Here is a 20,549-nt window from a genome sequence, read left to right on the forward strand (position 1 = left end):
TAATGAGAAAGCTTTTTTAAAATATACCTGAAAGAGAAGGCTAGATCTGAAGAGAATACAGAGGATTGTTTTAGGGTGGGATAGGATGAAATCCAAAGAGCAGGGTAAGATCAAAAAACAAATAGATATCTGTATATACTGTGGAAGAAGTCATGAAAATAAATTGAAGCTTGAGGGAAGGATGGAATGGAAAAGGACAAAACTAATAATTTATTTACCAATCCAGTCATTTAAAATTCTAATTTATGTACCCATCTATCTCACTCTATGCTGTGTGTAACAAAACTTTCATCAATATAACATAAAGATGTCAAGTCCTTGAGCTTTGTCCTCCTCTTCCCCTGGAAGCACTGGAGGATATTATTAATGATTGCTCCTGCCTCAGATTTCCCTCTCTTGAAGGTGAAGAAGCTGAGCAAGGTCCATTATTATCATCTTTGGCTCTGATCCCTTTACTTCAGACTGTCTTTAGAAACGGGTTTGGAAATACCTGAAGAGAAATTATCTCACTGGGGAAATTATCAGCTTAAAAATAAACAAAACAAAACAAAACAAAACAAAAAAATAATTCCAACTACCAATCACCCCACAACTAAAAAGTCTCAAACAAACACATTTCTTACAGGACACTTTATTTCCATGGTGTTGCCAGATGGAAGAGCTGTGGCCATGTGACTGTTCTAAGCTTGGTCTATGTTGGCAGTGTGTCCTGGGGTGACTTTGTCGTGTTGAATTGTCTCCCCATTTGTCTGTTTAGCCCAGGAATAAGTTTTGTACCTTTAAGGCTGGATTTGAGAGTGAAGGAGGGGTGAGGAGAAGCAGTGGAATGTCTGAGGTGCTGTTTCCAAAACACAGAGACAGGAGTTCCATCGTCTCGTCCTCCTGCACTGTGTCACCGTGCTGGATGGCAGAGAGACCTCTCCTCTGCTTTTTGTTACTTTCTGACTAACTGAAGCAGAGAAGTTCCCCGGAAAGTTTTTCTTTCCTTTTTTCCTGGAATTATTTGAGCCTGCTCTGGACTGGGGGCCCGGGGCAGCACCCGGAGCTCGCACCTGTGGCACCGGGGCCTGGCCTGGGCAGCGCCATTTGCCAGCGCCACAGGGACTGAGAACAGACTGAGCCCAGCTACCCCCACAGGAGAGAGACTTTCTGAATTTGTCATCTCTTCACAGCACTGAGAGGTTTTGTTGTTTGGTATTGTTTTTTTTGTGCTGGGCAGTGCTGTGCCTGTTGAATAAACAGGTTTTTTCCACTTCTCTCTGAGGAAATTTCTTTCCGAACCAGCTGGGGAAGGGGCCGCTCAGGTTTGCTTCCTGATGGGGGGCGCCCTTTGGAAGTTTTCTCCCAAATTTGCCCTAAACCAGGACACAGGCATGCAGCTGTACAGCAGAGCACGGTGCTGCTGTGACATGAGCATCACGGCTCCCACCTGCTTCCCTCGAGGGACTTGCGTGTCTCCCTTCATTCCTCACCACAGCAGTGGACATTATAGAAGCTTTAGTTTTACACTACAATGTACTCTGCCTCCAAATACTGTGTTTGTGAGATTAATTCTTTCTTCTCTCCCTTCTGCTCTGCAATCTGAACCCACAGTTTGCACGTGCTAATAATCATATCATTTCATATCACACAGACATTCTCTTATGTCTCCCATTAACACGTAGTTAATTCTTAAAAATGTTTTAAGGTACCAATGAAAACCATTCTATTTACTCTTTATCTAATATTGTTAAAGAGTGATTTTTTTTCCCCAAACCATTTTATAAACCTATTACTCTGATGTTTCAAAAACTGATGCCACTAAAGTCCAAGAATAAGTGAATCATTCTGCTCATTATTTTTATAGGTGGGACTGAAACTCTGACCTCAGTAATTTATAATCTGGTATTATCTAAACTCCTGTTGAGAAATATACAGCATAAAAATACTTGAGGTGAGCTGAGAATTTTGGAGCAGATTTATCAAACAAATTGTTTGACAAGACATGCAGGACTTGTTGGATATATTTCACCAACCTCATGTGAAATTTTATAGTAGCATAAAATTTTAAAAGAAAACAGCCTTAGGAACAACTCCTAACTGCTTAAAGCAATAGCAAATCACAATAATAAAGGCAACTCTAAGATCAGAATGGTCAACTCAACAAGAGTGAGATTTCCTACAGGTACTATGTACTTACATCACTACATTGTATTCACCATTTTGGTAATCCACTTTCAAGAAAACAAAAAAAATAAGCATAACATATATTTCAAACAAAAGTATCAATTTTTAAGTAGGTATTTAATCAATACATTGTTGCAGACATACTGGAATCCTAACACAAATAAACTCCAGAATGCAATTTGATTATATTGATTTGCTGTATGCTTCCAAATCTTAATTTTCCCTCAGGTTATAATCCATCTGGCTTTTCCAGTTTAAAAGCACAGTCTTTTTCCATGTAACATCAGCTATGACTTGCACAACATGTTTAACCTTCTCAGGTGAACAATCCTTTGTCAGAAAGCTGGTATTTGTGAGCTCTGTATATTCTTGTCTGGTTTAGTCCCCATTTTCTTCAATTCAAACAGGTCATAAAACTTTCAGTCTTAAACTGATAATGTGAAATCATGAAGCAACCTGAAACTGATTCCTTATTTAAGTATATTGTTTTAATTCACTACATTTTTATTCTCACTCTATATTAAGCAGGATGGAAGGAGCTGGAGTGGTGCACAAGTAAGGCAAAAATGCACATTATTTCAGATGCTCTGAAATGTTAGGGAGGACTAGTTACAGAAATCTCTGGAAGGTGAAAGTTATCATTTAAGAAAAAAGACAGTGAAACAATACATGTGATTTCAGATCTCTTACTAGAGAGTATTTATCTCAAGCCTGGGGCTTGGAGGCTTATCTTCTAAGTGGCACTTAAAATGCAGGAAAAAGTTCCTAAATGCCAATTTCAGTTTTGAATTGACTATGATCAGGATAATTGAGTGCATGGAAGGATATGCCCCAGCTACAACTAAGGATACTGCAACTTTCACAACATCTTTACTTTGAGATGTCGACAGTATCAACAGAATTTGAGCTACGAAACTGGAAAGATACAGGATTAGGAAAGAAACAATGGATTTAATAGCAGTTAGGTGAACATCTATCATAGAATCCCTGAAAGTATCTGTGTAACATTGCATTGTCTTTCTGTGTTTCCACAGAGAAGTAATTAACAGAGCTGAGGTCACCACGGAGAGTACTAGAGGGAAAAAGCAACCTACAAAGTAAAGAAGCAGCAAGGAGAGACATGAGCTATCCCAGTCCGTGATATGAGCTGTGCTATTTTCTCTGAAGTTCCCTGTTGAGCTGCATAGGTAAGTGCTGGGTGCAATCCATAGTAAAGGAAGAGAAGTCACAGAGGAAATCACCAGTGATCCAAGAAGAAGCCATGGTACCATCCCAGGTATTCTGCGCTTGATCTGCAGCAGCAGCCAGTGGGTAATATTGATTATTTTTACACAGTACAGTACATAGAGCCAGGTACTGAACCACAAGCTGCTATGGTTTACAAGCATCCACACAGCACCAAAGTCCTTGTACACTGAAGCCAACTTAAATACATCTGCAAAGTAGAGACTGTGGATGTGCATCAGGACCATCACCTGCAAGATAAATCTTGATGTGCTCAGAAAGATCAGGATCATATCAACAGAAGATATTTTTTTGCTTTTGATCCAATTAATGGTATTAATGGTCATAATAAATGCATTTCCAATAAATCCAACAACAACTTCAATAGCTACAACGCTTATTGAAATTATAAGAAGTGGTGGCAGCATCTTGCTCCTTTGGTTGCTTCTTCCTGATTAGCCCTTGTAGCTGTGCAGGAAGCTGAGCAGTTCTGATGGTATCTGACTAGTTCCAGCTCCTGCCTGCTCACCTTATACCTAAGAACAAAAAGACATCTGGAAATGATAGTGGGTCTGGAAAGGATAGTGAGAAATTATTTATGTTCTTCCTGAATGTGCAAATCAGAGAAAGATTTAATAATTAACTCTAACTTTTTACATACATAAGATTTGCCTATGCTTTTCCTTTGGGGTGTGAGATAGCCAGCTGTACTAACCTACCCGTCTTGCCAATTGTTTATATTCTTTTCTAGAGTGACAGAAAGCTCTGTGCCTCTCTGGTTACAGCAGTACTCAACAATGTGGGGGGATGCAACATAAAAACCAATAGAGGCATCACTATATTTCAGCAAAGATTGCAACTAGTATCTTTCAGGCTGCCTTGAAGGTTTATAAATTATAACTAGACCAATTAGTTACAACCACTTTAACAAGGAGAAAATTATACAGCTTTCAGCCCTATTCTAGAGGAGTACTCCAGACAGCAAGGCTGTCTTTATCCAAGGATTACTGCTACATTTAGCTGATCACTTCTTATATGTAGTCACATATATAGGATCAAAAACTGACAGTAGCTGATGTGCAGAGGACAGGCTAGTCGAGTAGAGCAGCTCACCTAGCAGAACTCTGCTAAAAAACCCACCCTCTGCAGCTGTTTAACCATCTCAGCTTCTATCTCACCTGCATGCCACACAGTTTGATAGTGACCTGTTCTGCTTTATAGACTGAAAATATGTCATCCATCTTCATCCATGTCTTTGTCTGATGCTGTAATGAGCACAGTCCAGAACAGTGGTAGGCCTTACTGATCTGCATCCTGCATTAGTTCTTATTTATAAACAAATATGTCTGATTTAGAGAACAATGTGTTCTCTCTCACCTTCCCAATCTCAATAGAATCCAATCTATGAATACAATATTGGAAAATTTATATTGTCAATATATTATTTATTGAAATAGAGAAATGTGAAATACAATGAGGACTGTGATGAGGGTGAGAAGCAGCTGACATCATTAGGCCACTGGAGAAAGTCTGGAAAATTTTTTGGCAGTAAAATATTTACTGATTTTGTGGGAGAGTTGATATATATATCTGGAGTCCATTTCTAGACAGAGTAAAATCTTTCAAAGTAAAAGAGAGATTGAGCTTCTAATCTGGACATGGTAAGAATTGTCAGTTGGATTTACTTCTTACCATTGCTTTCATGCTTGAAGTTTTTGTTGAATTTCTAAGAAAACAAAAAGTTAATAATTATTCATTACCTATTGAAATTAGAAGTTATATTTAAAATCTTCATTATTTTTTATTTCTGTCACTAGTTCATTAATATTAAACTTAGATTTCATTTTAGGTCCCGGTAATCTCAAAAACTGGGAGCTTTTTTCTTGAAAAAAATGAGCATACTTTTGTCATCACAACAATGCAAATTATAAAAAAAAAAATGGAGGCATATTTACAAAACATTGTATATATGTTTCAGATTTTAAAAGCCCAAAAGAATAAAACAAACAAACAAGCAAACAAACAAATTTAAACCAAGAACACTTTGGTATGTTTTTTTCTAACATTCTTTTCCAGAAGTATTCAAGAGTGGAAAAGGCACATCTTACTAAGGAAAAATGCACAAAGTATAACTCAATGGCTACTGTGTATTTTAAAGCTATATGCCTAGAGCTTCCTGTATACAGAATGTACATTAAATAACTATAGTAGTCAGTTACTTAAAAATTGTAGTTTTTAAGTTACTCAAGGGAACATGAAAGTAACACTTTATTTTTATGTACTTATGAAGAAACAGCACTGCAATTATGAAGTGGGAGGATTTAAACCATAAAATACATCCTAGAAAAGTGCATGACTGAATCTGAAATTCTCAGATGCTCCAATAGCTACAAAATCCTGTTCTATCTGCATTCTATTCTATCAAACTGGAATTGGAAAGAAAACCCTATCTGAGCTTTACCTGCTTATTTCCTTTTCCTGTATGAGAGGCCCAAAGTGGGAACAATTTACTGAGAACAAAGTAACATTCCTATGGAAGAATATTCCACCCTTATGAACTCCCACCAGCTCCTTCAGAAAGTAGCTGCCACTCAGCCTATGCACCCTGCTAGTATTTAGTCCTCGACTCAGGTAAAAGAAAGATCCTGTTCCTCAGTGCTCTGTCCGTGACCTCAGTCTAATGTGCTCTGCTCTCTGGAATAAATTCTAAATAAATTCTAAATTTTGTCTTGCTTTGTGCCTCAGTAGCTCAGGAGCTCCACAGTAACCTGCTATGGTCTCCAAGGGTTCTCCAGAAGATGAGTTCATTCATGGATGCTGGTGACACACAGGCAGATACCAAGACACAAAAGGCTGGTTTAGTGTCACAGTAACTTGACCACACCCAATGCTGACTCTAGACTGGAAATGATCATCATATCATCCCCTGGTATGCTGATCCTTGAAAGCACTCATTCCCCTTCTTACTCTTTCCTGACCTCACAGATAGGGTTGTCACATTATGCTCACTAGCAGACCTCCTTTTGAGCTACAGAGTTAATCATCACGATCAGGCCAGATTTAACTGGCAGAGGAGATACAAGAGATCCTAAAATATATCAGATTTCCTTTAACTTATCTTCTGAGAGAGCACTTGAGCAAATTAATAAAAGCAATTGAGTCACAAAGTAAAGTAGACTGGATTTTCTTAAAAATAATCACAGTACAATGTTAGCATGACACAAATTATAAGTACTAGAGAAAAGCGTCTGAATTTATACAAGAATTTCCCTTGGAACATAAATCTCACTCTAACCAGAGAAGTCAGGTTCAGCTCACAGATAGCACCTTTTCTCCTTAGATTCATGCATTCCAATTAACAACAGTAATAAATATGCTTCACACAATCCATATAAAGGTTTTAATTGTTGAAATAGTTGAGAAATTTTTGCAGTAGAGCAAGCAGTTTCCAAATCTTGTGAAGCACTGCCTCTTCAGCTCATATGAGATCTATAATGCACCAGTTAGGGGTATCTGGTTAATCTTTTCGTATTTTACTGTGAGCAAGAAGTGTATGAATACAATACTGAAAGATTTATCTCGATATTGTTCAGATAAATGTATGCCTTGGAAATGTTGCTAATGAATCATCCAACTATGGTCACAGCTTCACAATTTTTAGTGGAAAGTAATTGTCTGTGGCTTCATTGAGAAGAAATTACAACATGTCCAATACAACTGGCTTTTTCTTCTCTTAAATTTATTGCTACCAATTTTTCAAGAGCTTTAGTTTTGGTGTGATGTGACAAGTACTCATATTGCCACCACCCTTCAGCATCCTCATTCAGCTCTCATGCTGCAGTGTATCATTTGGGGCCATCATCAACACCAACCAAAATGCAGATCAAATTTAAAATTTTAAGGCCTTATAATGTGATAGCTCCAGCACATTCAGAAAACAAAGGAACAAAACTCAACATATTAGAGATGCACAGGTTTCAGGGAGGTCATATAGCACCATTCAGTGTCTTAAGTCACTAAAGAGAGCTGGACAGGGACTTTTGAGGAGTATTGAGTGATAGGACAAGGGCTAATGGCTTTTAACAGAAATAGGGTAGATATAGCTTAGATATTAGGAAGAAATGCTTTCCTGTAATGGTGGTGAGGTTGTCCAGAGAGGCTAGGGACTCCCCATCCCTGGATGTGCTCAGGGTCAGGCTGGATTGAGCTTTGAGCAACCTGATCTGCTCGAAAGTGTCCCTGCCCATGGAAGTGGGGGTTGGAACTAGGTGGTTTTTTAAGTCTCTCTCAACTCAAATAATTCTAGGATTCCATGGTAACTCAGTGATGGGATCCTATAGTCTTCCTTCTGTCTCCTATCTAAAGGCAAAAGAATACCCAGATGTAATCCTGCAATTTCATTTTGATATTATATCCAGAGTGAAAAATTATAGAAGAATTTCAACTTTTTATTTACATCCTAATGATACTATGACTTTGTTCAGCAAGTGTTGGCCATTTGCTGATGACTAGTGTGTAATTCTTCCAACATTGAATTAGAGGATTTGCAAAATGATCCAAGAAACCAAGAACAAACATGACCTTGATCACAAGGATTCCATTTCCTGATGAAAAGAGACAAGGACATGAGAATATTTCATTATTGTTTGCTCATCCCGTGTGATAGAAATAAAGAAAAAGAAAAATGTTTTATTTTGTGTTGGAGGAAGGACATTGCTTTCCAGACAATCACAGTTAATTAAATTCTGGTGGTGTAAGAGGCTACAAGAGCCTCATGACATTTTTTCACCTCTACATCTTGAGCTCCTTAGCAAATAAGCTTTTTACAACCTGTAGTAAATTGCACAGAGCATTTATTGTATCGTAAAGTCAATCTCTGATGGAAACCTCTAAGCACCAGTATAAGACAGTGAAGTACAACTAGTATTAAGATCCTTATACTAAAATAATTGAGTGAAACAAATCATGGGAGAACACATCTTGTAAAAGATGCACAAACTGGCCTACAAAAGAAAACTTGCAAAGATTGTATAGGAGAGCCATGACATCTGTGTTTAACAAACATGGCCAGAAACAGCATTTTTGGTTCTACTAATGGCTAATTGCATCCGTTACACTTTTTAAAATGGTTTATCAAGTGTTCCTTACATGTTTGACAAGGTATAGAAGGCTTGTGAATCTCAATAAAATATCCTGTCTGTGGAAAATAGCAATAAATTATGCTGCTGTTTAACACATTGAAGACTTTATATTGTACAAAGAAGTAATGTTGCAAAATATCTCAAAAATGAGTGTGAAAGGGTGATAATCTATTTTACCATTAATTTGCAAGTTGTCATGCTGCTGTCATTATTGTACTGGAGATAATGTACTGTTAATTTCAGTTCCACAAATTTATTTATTTATTTTAAAGAATGACTGTCAAAATGGAAACCCCAAGAGACTCAACTAATGGAAAGAGTCCTCTGAAATTCATGCAAGGGGTCAAGAAGGTCAAACCATGTAAAACATATGAAAAGGAAGATGCAACTTTAATTTTAAAGAGGTAAGAATGTACACACACTCCAAAAGCAAGGAGCAGGCAATAGCAACACACTAGTGAGGATTATCTGTTGCTCCATGCCATGGTCAAAAGGAGATTAATGTAAATGTTCATTAATTCAAGACAGTATTTGTAAAGATGAGTTTATAGTTTATACCATACAAAGTGTGAAAGGTTTGTAGACCTCCTCTGATCATGTTGTTTCCTGATATTAAGAGAGTGAATATGTCCAAAGGAATGGAGTGCTTTATTGAGCCACATTTGTCTACAAATCAAACAAGATTAAAGAAAGACTAAATTTTGTTTACTGTATTAAGGAAAATTAATAGTTAAAATAGCACCTTTAAGTTTTAAGTTTTCTGTTATGTTCTGCTTGGATGTGCTTTTCCATTGTGCTTGGGTGATGAAGACAAAACAGTCCTATTCCAGCTAGGGACTCAAGGACAGTATCTTTAAACTTCAAGCCCTAAGCATAAACAACATGAAAAGAGGAGGGCGGACACGCAAACAAGCAAGGAGGATGAAACTTCCCTATTGGAGACTAATAATTGGATAGTTGACTCCTGCATGCAAATGGACTGAAACCTATAAAGGTGTGAGAATTCATGACCAACCCCTCCTTTGCTTCCATCTTGGAGCCATCCAGGCAGGGGTCACAGCTGTGGCACTCATACTGCTAGGGTGTGGCTTTTGTAGGCCTTTCATAGGCCTCTCAATAAATAACCATTTTATTCTCCTTAACTCTGTGTGTAGCCTCTGTTCCAGCTCCTCAAGGCATCACTAAAAGTTGAAAAATTATAGAACAATTAGCAAGTTTCTGCCTGATAATATTCTTGATTGATCCAGCTTCTCTATGGATTCAGGAAATTTTCTGTTCTTCTTTCCCTTCCTTGAGGGATGCTTTATCTCTCTGGCTTAAACAACTCTTATTGAAATAGGAATTGTTTTTCATATGTCCTTAACAAGACCAAAAGGTTAGACATCTTCTTCTGGTTTCTCTTTTCCCAAAACTATAGCTGCAAGTAAAGGCCTCTTATTTTCCATATCCATTACGTTTTATGGTTAGTGCATGCCTTTCCACACCACTGGATTTTCCTGTTCACAAAGTTCACAGGAACTACAGTGAAACTTCATTCAGTGATCCTTGCACTCGACTCAGCACTTACAATTTGTGCTTAGCTTCATCCAAAGAATAAATACACATTTCTTACATAGGTGACAGACTTGGCTATTAGAGCATATTTTTGAGTCAAGTTCATCTTGTTTTACGTTTCAGGAAATAGCATTCTTAAAAGCCATCTCTATTCATCACAGTCTTTTTAGCATACACCTGGTCTTAAGATTGCTTATAGACTATCAGCACCTGAAGATAAGCACAATCCTCATAATGGATTTCTGTTACGAGTTAGGTTACTTTACTTAATCGCAGTTTGTGTAGATAAAGTGCATGAAGCAGAACCCATCTTTTCATTTCCACTACCACTTCAGATGCCTTCTTTCACTATCTATTTATTCTTGAATAATCAAATAAACACTAGGAAGTGATAAAAATAACATAATTTAAAAGAAGTTGCATATAGAGTGATAAAAATTACTTTCAGCTTCTGATAGTGCAGTGGTGGACTGAAGAAAGGAGACATATTGAAGAATTAATTCACTTTCTAAAAGGTAAAAAAAATTACCTCATGACAATACTTTTTAGTGTTTAGGTGAACTAGTTTCATGTAAACTGCTTCATAAACATTTTACAATTAAAAAATGGTCTTTTGCATTTTTTAAGGAATGCTATTGTAGTCTTTGTAAATGATAATTGAAATTGAGAAAATATAAATCCCTGCTTCCTGTTGCAATGAATCTATCAAATAGAAGCACTCAGTGAAAAATTTTATGTGATGATATCATTAAAGAATTTAATGTCAGGGTGCTGCACAGACAACGCCAAAGAAATAATTTTTTCATTTAAAAAATTTAAGTACTTACTTTTGCCATATCTATAACTTTAATGTAAATGTGCCTTTTAGTACACGTAAGTATTAAGACCACAAGACTTTTTGCAGGCCATCACCACTTTAGCACCATTGGCAAACAGCCCCACACTGACTGATGCTGGGTTCACTTGTGTTTGTATAACCAATATGCCATTTTGACAGCCAACTGCAATTCAAATCCCTTTGTCAATACTCTGCACCACCTGTGATACAAATTTAAATTAATCCTGATTTTCATGGCTTACTAACACTGACTCCAGCAGGGAGAGAACGTTATTTTTTCAGAAAAATTCACACTGGAGTTCCTCTTCATAAACATTATGGAGAAAGCACAAGTGTGTATCCTGATAATATTTTTTTTTTATGCACACCATCTCAGTTACAGTCTTTGTACAATGGTGGGGTTGGGTTCACTCAGGTTTTTAGTTTGATTCCCAAACATAAAGAAAATTGAAAAATAAACTCCCGTTCAGTCACTCATTTTGCAGTAAGCAGATGCCACAATGCTGGGAGTGTTTACTTGAGGTAGCATAGTACAATGAAACCCAACACAACTTTGTCCGGATATTATTTCTCAGTGTCCTATCAGCTTTTTAACTTCATATTAATGAAATGTTACTTTGTGTGATTACTAGAGCTAGGAGTGAATGATGCATGAATTAGAAAGCTGACAAACACTTGAGACACATCTGCACAATGACACATCTGCTTACTCTATTCAAAGAGCAAAAATGACATTCTTCCCAGGTGAGAAGAATGGAGACAAGTGATGGTCTCTTCCAAGGACTGACTGGAATATATTCAAAATCACAAAAATCTTGTGCATTTTTCCCTGTGTTTTAGGTTAAAACGGAAAAAATCACAAGATCAATTTATGCAGTCAGATATTAATTTCTGCATATAGACTTTTCCTGGGACAGCTATAGTCATGCTTCCATAAAGTGAAATACTAACTAAACTCTTCAGCAAAGGAGAATAGACAATTGTGGAGGTTATAGTTTGTGGGTGCATAAAAAACTCTTATATGAAGAAAATCAATAGGGTTGATGATTTATTGTCTAATCCAGTACATAAAATAGACGACAACAGACGAAAAAGAAGTTAAAAGCAAACAGAATAAGGTCGTTTTCCACATAACACAGAGGGAAGATGTGGAACTCCTTGTCATAAAATATATCTGCAAGAAAAGTCTGCATGGATTCAAAGGATGAACAGACAAACAGGTAGGAATGAAATCAATTGGGTGTAACTTAAATACATAAAAACCATTCCTGGTTCACATAATTCCAGTAAAAGTTTAATGTCTGGGAGAGTTACAGGAGCAAGTAGAATTTATATTTGCCCAGTGTGTGCAGCCTTCCCTTAGGTCTCTTCTTCTATCAAAGAGAGGTGATTGCACAGGCAAAACTTTGGCTCCAACAATGTGACTGAAATAATGCTACTGACTTATCCTGACTCATGGTATCTTTTAACAGTTTGCAAATTATGATAAATTATGGTTTCAAATATGCCCAATTATGTATATAAAAGTATAGCCCCAGTGCCACATCTTTAATTACAGATATATCTGTGTAGAAGGGAGGACTTCAGAAGGGACAGTTACTCTGCAAGAAAACCTGGATAGGCTGCAAGAGTGGACTCACGAGAAGCTTATGAAGCTCAACAAGTATGAGGTCTCGCACCTGGCAAAACATAATCGAGGAATGCAGCAAGGCTGGGATATATACCTGGCTGGGGAGAAGCTCTGTGCAAAGAGACCAGGAGCTTCTGGTGAACACGAGTTCCATCTGAGTGAACAGGGTGCTGCTACAGCAAAGAAAGCCAGCAGGGTCCTGGGGTGCATCAAAGAGTGCTTCAGCAGCAGAGATAAAGAAATCATTACACCACTCTGCTCAGTGCCTTCCAGACCACACCTGGAAATTAATTTTTGTTCCCTCTATACAAAAAAAAAAAAAAAGTGTGAACAGGCTGGAGAGGGTCCAGAGAAGAACCAAAATGATTATGCAAGGACTAAAAAGTCTGCCATGTGAGGAAAGGCTGAGAGAACTGCTTTGTTCAGCCTTGAGAAAACTAGGCTTAGGGGAAGCCTTGTCAGTATTTAAAGGCTGGCTACAAAGAAGATTTCCTTTTACAAAGACAGCCATGGAAAAGATCAGTGGTACAAGTTACCCCTAGGGACATTCTGGTTTACACCAGAGAAACATTATTCACAGTGAGAAAAATCAGCCATTGGAATAATCTGCCTAGATAAGAGGCATATTCCCAAATGTTGGACACTATGAAGATTTACAGAGTTGAAGCTGGACAGAGTGCTGGGCCATCTTGTTTAGACTTGTGGTTTTGCTTTTGCCAAGGAAGGTTGGACCCAATAGTCTTTCATGCCCCCTTCGAATCTGGAATTCTGTGATTCTATGATGGATTATATTTAGATTAGGAAATGAAAATTACCTGAATTCCAGAAAATAGTTTAATCCCATTGTGCCAAAGGCTGTAAACACATGCATATCAGTATGAGCAATTTTGTCCCATGTAGCATACGGACAAAATTAGTTCCAACTAAAATTTTATTTGAATAGCCTCCCAAATGAAACAGTTCTGTTCATTTAGAAAGATTCACATTTCTGTTTCAGCTCATTGCTCTTCATATCCAGCAATAAAGCAGAAGCTCGAATTCTGATTCAGTTGTATGACTAGCACAGTAAAATACAGTGGAATTATTCTTGGTTTACAGTGTAGTAAACAAGAGAATAAAGCTCATTTCAGAAACGGCAATTAGTTATTCACTTTAGTCCCAATTATTGTTTTTATTACAGAACACCTCATTCTTGTTTTAGATTCTATTTCCAACAGTGTTCAACTATTTTGCGTTTAGCTTTACTATGCACATCCATCTAAATCCATACCTTTCACTGGGAAAGAAGGAGCTTAGAAAGCTCTCTGGGATCTTTGCCGCAGATTTTCTTTTCCTGGACTTGAACTTTTAAAGATTATTATTAATTGGGATGAGAAGAAAGTAGGAATACCCCAAAAATATTGACAGGGTTTTTTTTTCAAATTCTGAATATCAAAACCTGCAATTAGCTTTTATGGCTGGACAGGTCTGATTGTTGAGATATTATCAGTGCACATAGATTACACATCAATGTTTTATAAATAAAAAAATGGAATACATCTGAGACTGTGCAATGTCTCCCCATGGCAGAAAAGGATTTATCCTGCTTCTATCAGATGCTGCTGGTTTGCTTATGCCAGAGCTAGCACCCCGCTAGTCCCCCATCACGGGGATTTTTTTCACTGAACAGAAAATTTGCACTCCAAAACAAGTATGTGTATTCTGCAAACCCAGCAAATTAAATCAGCTCAGTGAAAGCACAGAGAAGAGCACCAGAGGCAGCTCCTGTGTGGTACAGCTGGAAGCAGGGCTGGGGAGGGTGTGGGAGAAGAGAGGGCAGAATGGAGCTGCTCTTTACATCCACAGCACGTGGACACACAGATGGACACAACTGTACCATGCAAATATGCAACAGCACACTTCTGGCAGGCTGCAACATAATCCTCATAGTGTTTCATAAACAACTTGAGGCACCAATTAACTATTTTGTCTTAAGGTCCCCAGGGCCCCAGACAAGAAAGATGCTCTGTGCTGTAGATCCAGCCAATCTGCTCTGTGTGGAGACACCAGGTCATTTTGCTTATTTTGCTGCAGGGCCAAGGATCCATCTGTGTGTACTAAGCAGCTTAGGCAAATGTGTTCACATTCTGGATGGATTAAAAATAACAGTCCCTATATGGAAGCTTTTAAATGCTGTTTAAAAACCTAACCCTCAGCAGTCTGTTATCCCAGACTCATCTTTCATCTATTCTACATACCTTTATTCTCTAATCAAAGTGGTTCAAATATGGAGTTCAAATTTAAAAGTTTGTTTATAGATGTTTTAAAACTGTTAATTCACCAATTCAGAAGCTTAATATTGGTTTCAATTAACTAAACTTGCACTAGAAGTTACAGAAATGCAGTTTCTCCCCTTCTTTCTGTCACTCTTAGACAGACACCGAGTGATTTAAGGGGTAATTTTTAGTGTGTATTTGAGAGACAGAGAGAGACAGAATCAAGTCAAAATTTATGACTGAGAGCTTCTAGGGTTGTTTTGTGAGACATTGAAAGCATTTCTGATTTAAGCTATAGATAGAACAATTCCAGAGGTTTGTTTGAAACCCAGACAGCCAGTATATTATATTTATTTCCCACCCACCCCCCACTCCCTCTTCTGTGCCTTTATTATGGATATGGTTCCATCACTTCTCCTTCACACAGGAAAAGCTTGGGTCTGACTTTTATAGTTGACATTGCTTATCAAGTCACAGCAGCTACACGCTCCTCTTCAACTCCTCTCCCTTTTCTGGCTGAGCCAGAAGGTCAATTTGATGACTAAGGACAGAAAAACCCAATTTGTCATTCTGTTGTGCTTCACCAGGCTGCCTTGTTATTTTTAAGTCTCTCTTCCTATGGTGGCATGTTCTTGTCCCCATATTTCACTGTCTTCCCGAGGGAATATCCATCCTCTTATCTGATACCACCTTGCCCCCTAGTGACAAGTTCTCATTCTTCTCTCCATCCAGGTCCTGCAGGCCTGATTTTTTGCAGCAACACTTCCAGTTATTTATTTGGGTTTTGTTTTGTTTTGGGTTCAGAATACACTTTTTTTTCTTTTTTTTTACATTGGAAATAAAAATTTATTAATTCTGTCTCTTTGTGATATCTAGTTGAGTCAGGTTCATTTTAGCTCCAGTCTGCAAGAAGAGCACAAGTTTCTTTGCTGCTCTCAACCACAACTATTTATACCTTAATTCATCCAGGCAAGAGTTCTGCCACAGGATTTAGTTATCACAGAAATCAGCATGGCTTTGCCTCTGTCAGCATGGAGGCAGATGGGCAATGATACTTGTCATGCAGGAAATTCATTGGAAAATGGGAAGCATAACAAGAGTTGGGAAGAAAAGTGCAAATGTAAGTTGCTGATAACCTGGAGGGACAGAGGGGAGTGTCACTTGTACATCCTGACAAACGGTGTGATGTGCTAGGCTCTGACTCTGGTTTAGACTGAATTAATCCAGGTTCTTTCCTTTTAATTTCCATTTAACAGATGGTTATAAAATCAGAGATCTCCTGTTTGTGGGAAATGCTGTATCAGGAGCTGGTCACCATTCTTCCCATGCAAAGAATTCTGATTTTACATTAAGGTGGGCATTTGAAGTACTTCCTTCACTCAGGGCTCTGATTCAGCATAATCCTGCACATTAAGGAAGGGTCTTTGCTTTGGACTTGCCGCCCCTTATCTGCCAAAGTTCACGGGAAAACCCAGATGACAGAGAAGCTCATTGCCTAAAAATAGTTTATCATGATAACTGGATTTTAAGCACACTCAAATCAGAGCCAATACTATAAAAAAACATTTTACTGTCCTTGTTTAATGTCTACACTATAAAAATAGCAAGATGAGCTATTTTTTCCAAACTGTTCAATTCAGGTAATGGAATAATGTTTTGTCTTGCTTGGTTTGGACTCACTGTTTTCATTCTCAAAGGTAATCACCTTTGAGATCTGCTGTGGTGCAAAAGTGTTTCATAAGTTGTGAGGCTAGTGGGGTGAATTACCAGAAATCAAAATATTAATATTGAGATATAGAGAGAATATATAAAACATTAGCATAGCTGCCCCACACGAATGAGGATTCTGTATGATGGATGGCACATCAATTTCCAAATATTGAACATGATGGTTGGTGTCACTGGATCTTTTTTTGTGATCCAAGAAGCAATTACCTCTATGAGCAGTACCAAGATAGTTTTCACTAACACCTACTGCATTTCAGGGGCTGGTTGGTTGTGCCTTTTTTTTCCCTCACAGTCATCTGGGCAGTCTTCTGTTTTCAGCATCCCAATATAGAACTGTATTTTTTTCTAAGATAAAAGACACTAATAGGATCCTTGATAAAGATATGCAACAGAAAACAATGTAGGCTGTTGGCAGTTTCTAAATCTCCCGCTGGTTCGCTGCATACCATTATTCTCTGTGCCATGACATTTACTGCTGCTCATGAGAGATGCTGTATGGGGTTGCCAAAGATGCTATCAGAGAACAGCACTATTAGAGAATCTGCATGAATGTGACCAGACAAATAATTTCACATTTTTCAGTCACTAGACTATAGTTCTTGGAAAAAAATTGTATGGTGGCAACAACAAAGGAACAATACAAAACAAACAAGCAAAAAAATCCCAGGCTCTGCCTGGAAGGGAGACAAACATTTTGACAAGCATAAGAATTAATATAGGAGTTTTGCAGAATTGTGGCTTAGGCAGATTTGTTTTCCCAAACAGATTCATCCATCCTTAATCAGCAGCCCCAGCTGTCCCTGCTGGGAAAATCTGCATCTCCTTTTCTGCTTGTTGCTGGCTGTGCTGAACTGGCATTTCTAAAAGTAATTACTCCACAAAGTGTAGTTGAACACTGAGAAATACTAAGAATTGCTAATTCCATGCCAGCTATGCTGGTTCACCTAGCTGAAAATACCAGTTCGTCTCAGCAAGAGAAGCGAGAGTCACAGGGTGACAAGGGAAGCCAGGACTTTGCTAACAGGGAAAGGTTATTCAGCAGCTGACTGGGGAGGGGGGCCTGGCTGCTCATGAAATACAGATCCAAGACACTCTCTCAGTCTACATTTTAGAGAAGTGCTGCACAGAAGAAAGCAAACTTCGTACGTGTGTATGTCTGAGCATGGATACACCTGGTCAAACTGGGGAAGGATCTGGAGCATGAGTCATTTGAGGAGTGCTTGAGGGAGCTGGGGGGGTTTAGCCTGGAGAAAAATAGGCTTAAGCAGGACCTTATCACTCTAAGCTACGTGAAAGGAGGCTGTAGCCAGGCAGGGGTCAACCTCTTCTTTCAGGTAACAAGCAAGAGAATGAGAAGAAATGGCCTGAAGTTGTACCAGGGGAGGTTTAGATTGGACATTAGGAAAGAGATTTCAAGTATTGAAACAGGGTGATTCTGTGGAATATAGAAATAAGCAGTTGAAATATTAATGCTCTTATTTACTGCAAATCGTTTCTAGTGGTAATATTCTATTATCTTTTGAAATAATAAGTTGATTTGTAAGTCAGATACCTTAGTTGTGTTCTACCGATAATTTAAAAGCAGTGATATACTGTAGTAAGAAAGTAGTTTACAATGATGAAATCAAATTTCAGTTGGCAAATACTTTAAATCACATTGCAGCTCATAAATATGATGGTATCATCTGTTCTTATTTGTATTGTTTAAGCGTGAGTTTCACAGCTATTATCACCTCACAGACACTCATGCACCACATTGTCAAATTTGCATGAGAACAACAGCTGTCAAACAACAGTAATTGCAAGAAAGTACCAGGGTGAAAAGAGGCAGTTAGGAATTCTCTTTGGCAATATTACTGAATTCATCAGAATTAGCTTCTGCATGACCAAATGGGATAGAATCACATCTACAGCATGAGGGTCCTCCAAGTACACAAAAGTTAGCATTAATTAAAATGCTTATATTCCATCTGTACTTTTCAAACCATTTCTACACAGACTGCTCTGTGTGGGCACTCCAGCAGAAAGTTTGCAATCCAGACATCCCCATTAAGATCCACTTTTTCAGTAACAAGATGCGGCCCACAAAGAGCAGTCACAGCTGGGAGCAGGGGAGATCATCACTCTGGGTGCAAGGAGCCATTTGTGAGCCTCCAGGCCAGTTATGTGACCAATCAGCTAAAATACCTCAGAGGCCACTGAGCTCTTGTCCTTGACCATGGGGATGCCTTGTATATATGATCAGTGACAGAGGACATCCTTGGTGGCACCACAAAAGCAGAGATTGTGACAAAGCAAACAAAGTGTGGACAAATAGGTCCTTACAGCTGCTCCCTGACATTCTGCACCTGTGCTGGTGATTTTAATGAAACAACCAATGTGGCCAGATGGACACGAACTTCCTTTCTCACACCTTTAGCCCAGAACCACTAATTTACTTATTTATTCATTTATTTATTCATAGTTTATGTATCTTCGTTGCAATTCATCAATGACATCATGCCTCAGTGTATATATACATATATATGTATATATATATAGGTTTTGGAAGGGTTTTTTTGTTCGGTTGGGGTTTTTTTGGGGGGGTGGGTGGGGAGAGGTTTGCTGGTTTTGGTTTGTGGTTGTTTTGGTTTGCTTTTTAATTTTCATTGCTTATAACGTTTGCATACTCATGATACCTACATGTTAGCTTGTTTTGTGATTTTAACCCAGCATTTAAATAAAGCACCTTAGAATGATGAGGTAAAAGGCAACAACTTAAAATAGATATCTAAAATTTGGAAGTATCTCTGGTAATCATTTTGTAATGAATATGTCTGTTATTGTTTCATTATGCTCATTGAATACCCTTTTATTCCTGTTTATTTTCTTATTATAATTCCATACATTTCTTCTTAGTAATTCTATCCTATTATGTGTATTATTATCTTTTAGTATTATAGAATTATAATAAAAAAATTTAAATAGTTAATAGTCTATACTACCCTGGGAACCAGCACCTGAAATCTCTACTTAAGCCTGAATTCAGGCGCTGTGAGGAAAAACCATGATCTTTGTGCTCAGGTCGAGCTGTCACAATTAGTCCCAAGAAATCTTGTTTTGTCTTTATTATTATTTTCTTCAGACAGCAAACTATGATCCTTGATGCCAAAGGCTGCATCACAGCTCTAGGAAGCACGGGGATGCTGAGTATCTGTGCCAGCTATGAATGATACATGTGAGAGGAGTGAGGTTGTTCTGTGAGCAGTGTTAAAGTGGGTTTTGATCATCTGATCAAAGAGGGCTGTAAATCAACATAGGCTTTAATGTAGTGAATACAAAGTTTTGTTCTTTCCCAAATGGAAGTGAGTTGCTGTATGTAGGGCAGGGCTGTTTATAACATAGTGCACTGCTTGAGCTGTCATTCTGTACTATGTGCAGAGGTGCTTCAAACGAGTGAAAAAAAAATGCTGGCAAGTATAGTTTAAGGTTTTTTAAAACTTTGAGGGACCTGTCTGACTTAGATGCTTCGGTAGAAATCAGAATTCTATGTTTCTACAATGTAAACATTAGTCTTTAATTTTGATAGGTGGAAGTTTTACACTGACTTCAGCCACTGCAAGTAAGAGACTTTCACAACATATGAGGTCTATTTAAACACCTAAAGGCTTCTAAGATGAAGCTATCTCTGCTGGTCATCTAGGTCAAGACAGCTGGCCATTTTCTGTGCTAGGCCTCCAAGATGTGTTGGAGGAATTAGATACTATAAATGCCAACCTCTCCACGCCCACTAAAGGAGAAGGTTATGGCTACCAGTGTAGAAAGAACAGATAGAGCTGCCACATTCAGTCCCCTTTGATCTCCTCAGAGTGCATGAGCTTGTCTGTGGATGTGACCAGGAGGGATGGATGTCAGTGGTGTGATCTCCAGGGATGACTATTATACCATGTTCCAGTGTCCCCAGGATACCTGCCAGAGCCTTGCTGGCATTCAGAGAAGGGACATGCAGGGGATAATCGTCCACGCACATGCAG

The 20,549-nt window shown here is 38.2% G+C and overlaps 2 protein-coding genes across 5 annotated transcripts in view; both read right to left on the minus strand.

Annotated features, from left to right (window-relative positions):
- Positions 1-20,549, minus strand: part of TENM4 (teneurin transmembrane protein 4) — a 1,535,416-nt gene that overhangs the window by 1,392,551 nt on the left and 122,316 nt on the right. The window lies entirely within an intron of this gene.
- On the minus strand, positions 2,856-3,818 carry LOC106852832 (taste receptor type 2 member 40-like). Its single transcript, XM_014875706.2, has one exon. It carries the CDS (start codon positions 3,816-3,818, stop codon positions 2,856-2,858), a length of 963 nt encoding a protein of 320 aa, XP_014731192.2.

The sequence above is a fragment of the Sturnus vulgaris genome, chromosome 2, assembly GCF_052056855.1.
Source record: "Sturnus vulgaris isolate bStuVul1 chromosome 2, bStuVul1.hap1, whole genome shotgun sequence".
In the NCBI taxonomy this organism is placed as follows: Eukaryota; Metazoa; Chordata; class Aves; order Passeriformes; family Sturnidae; genus Sturnus; species Sturnus vulgaris.

Bases quoted from the DNA above. Each gene is read 5' to 3' on its own strand.
- LOC106852832 (XM_014875706.2), bottom strand. From the start codon at position 3,818: ATGCTGCCACCACTTCTTATAATTTCAATAAGCGTTGTAGCTATTGAA.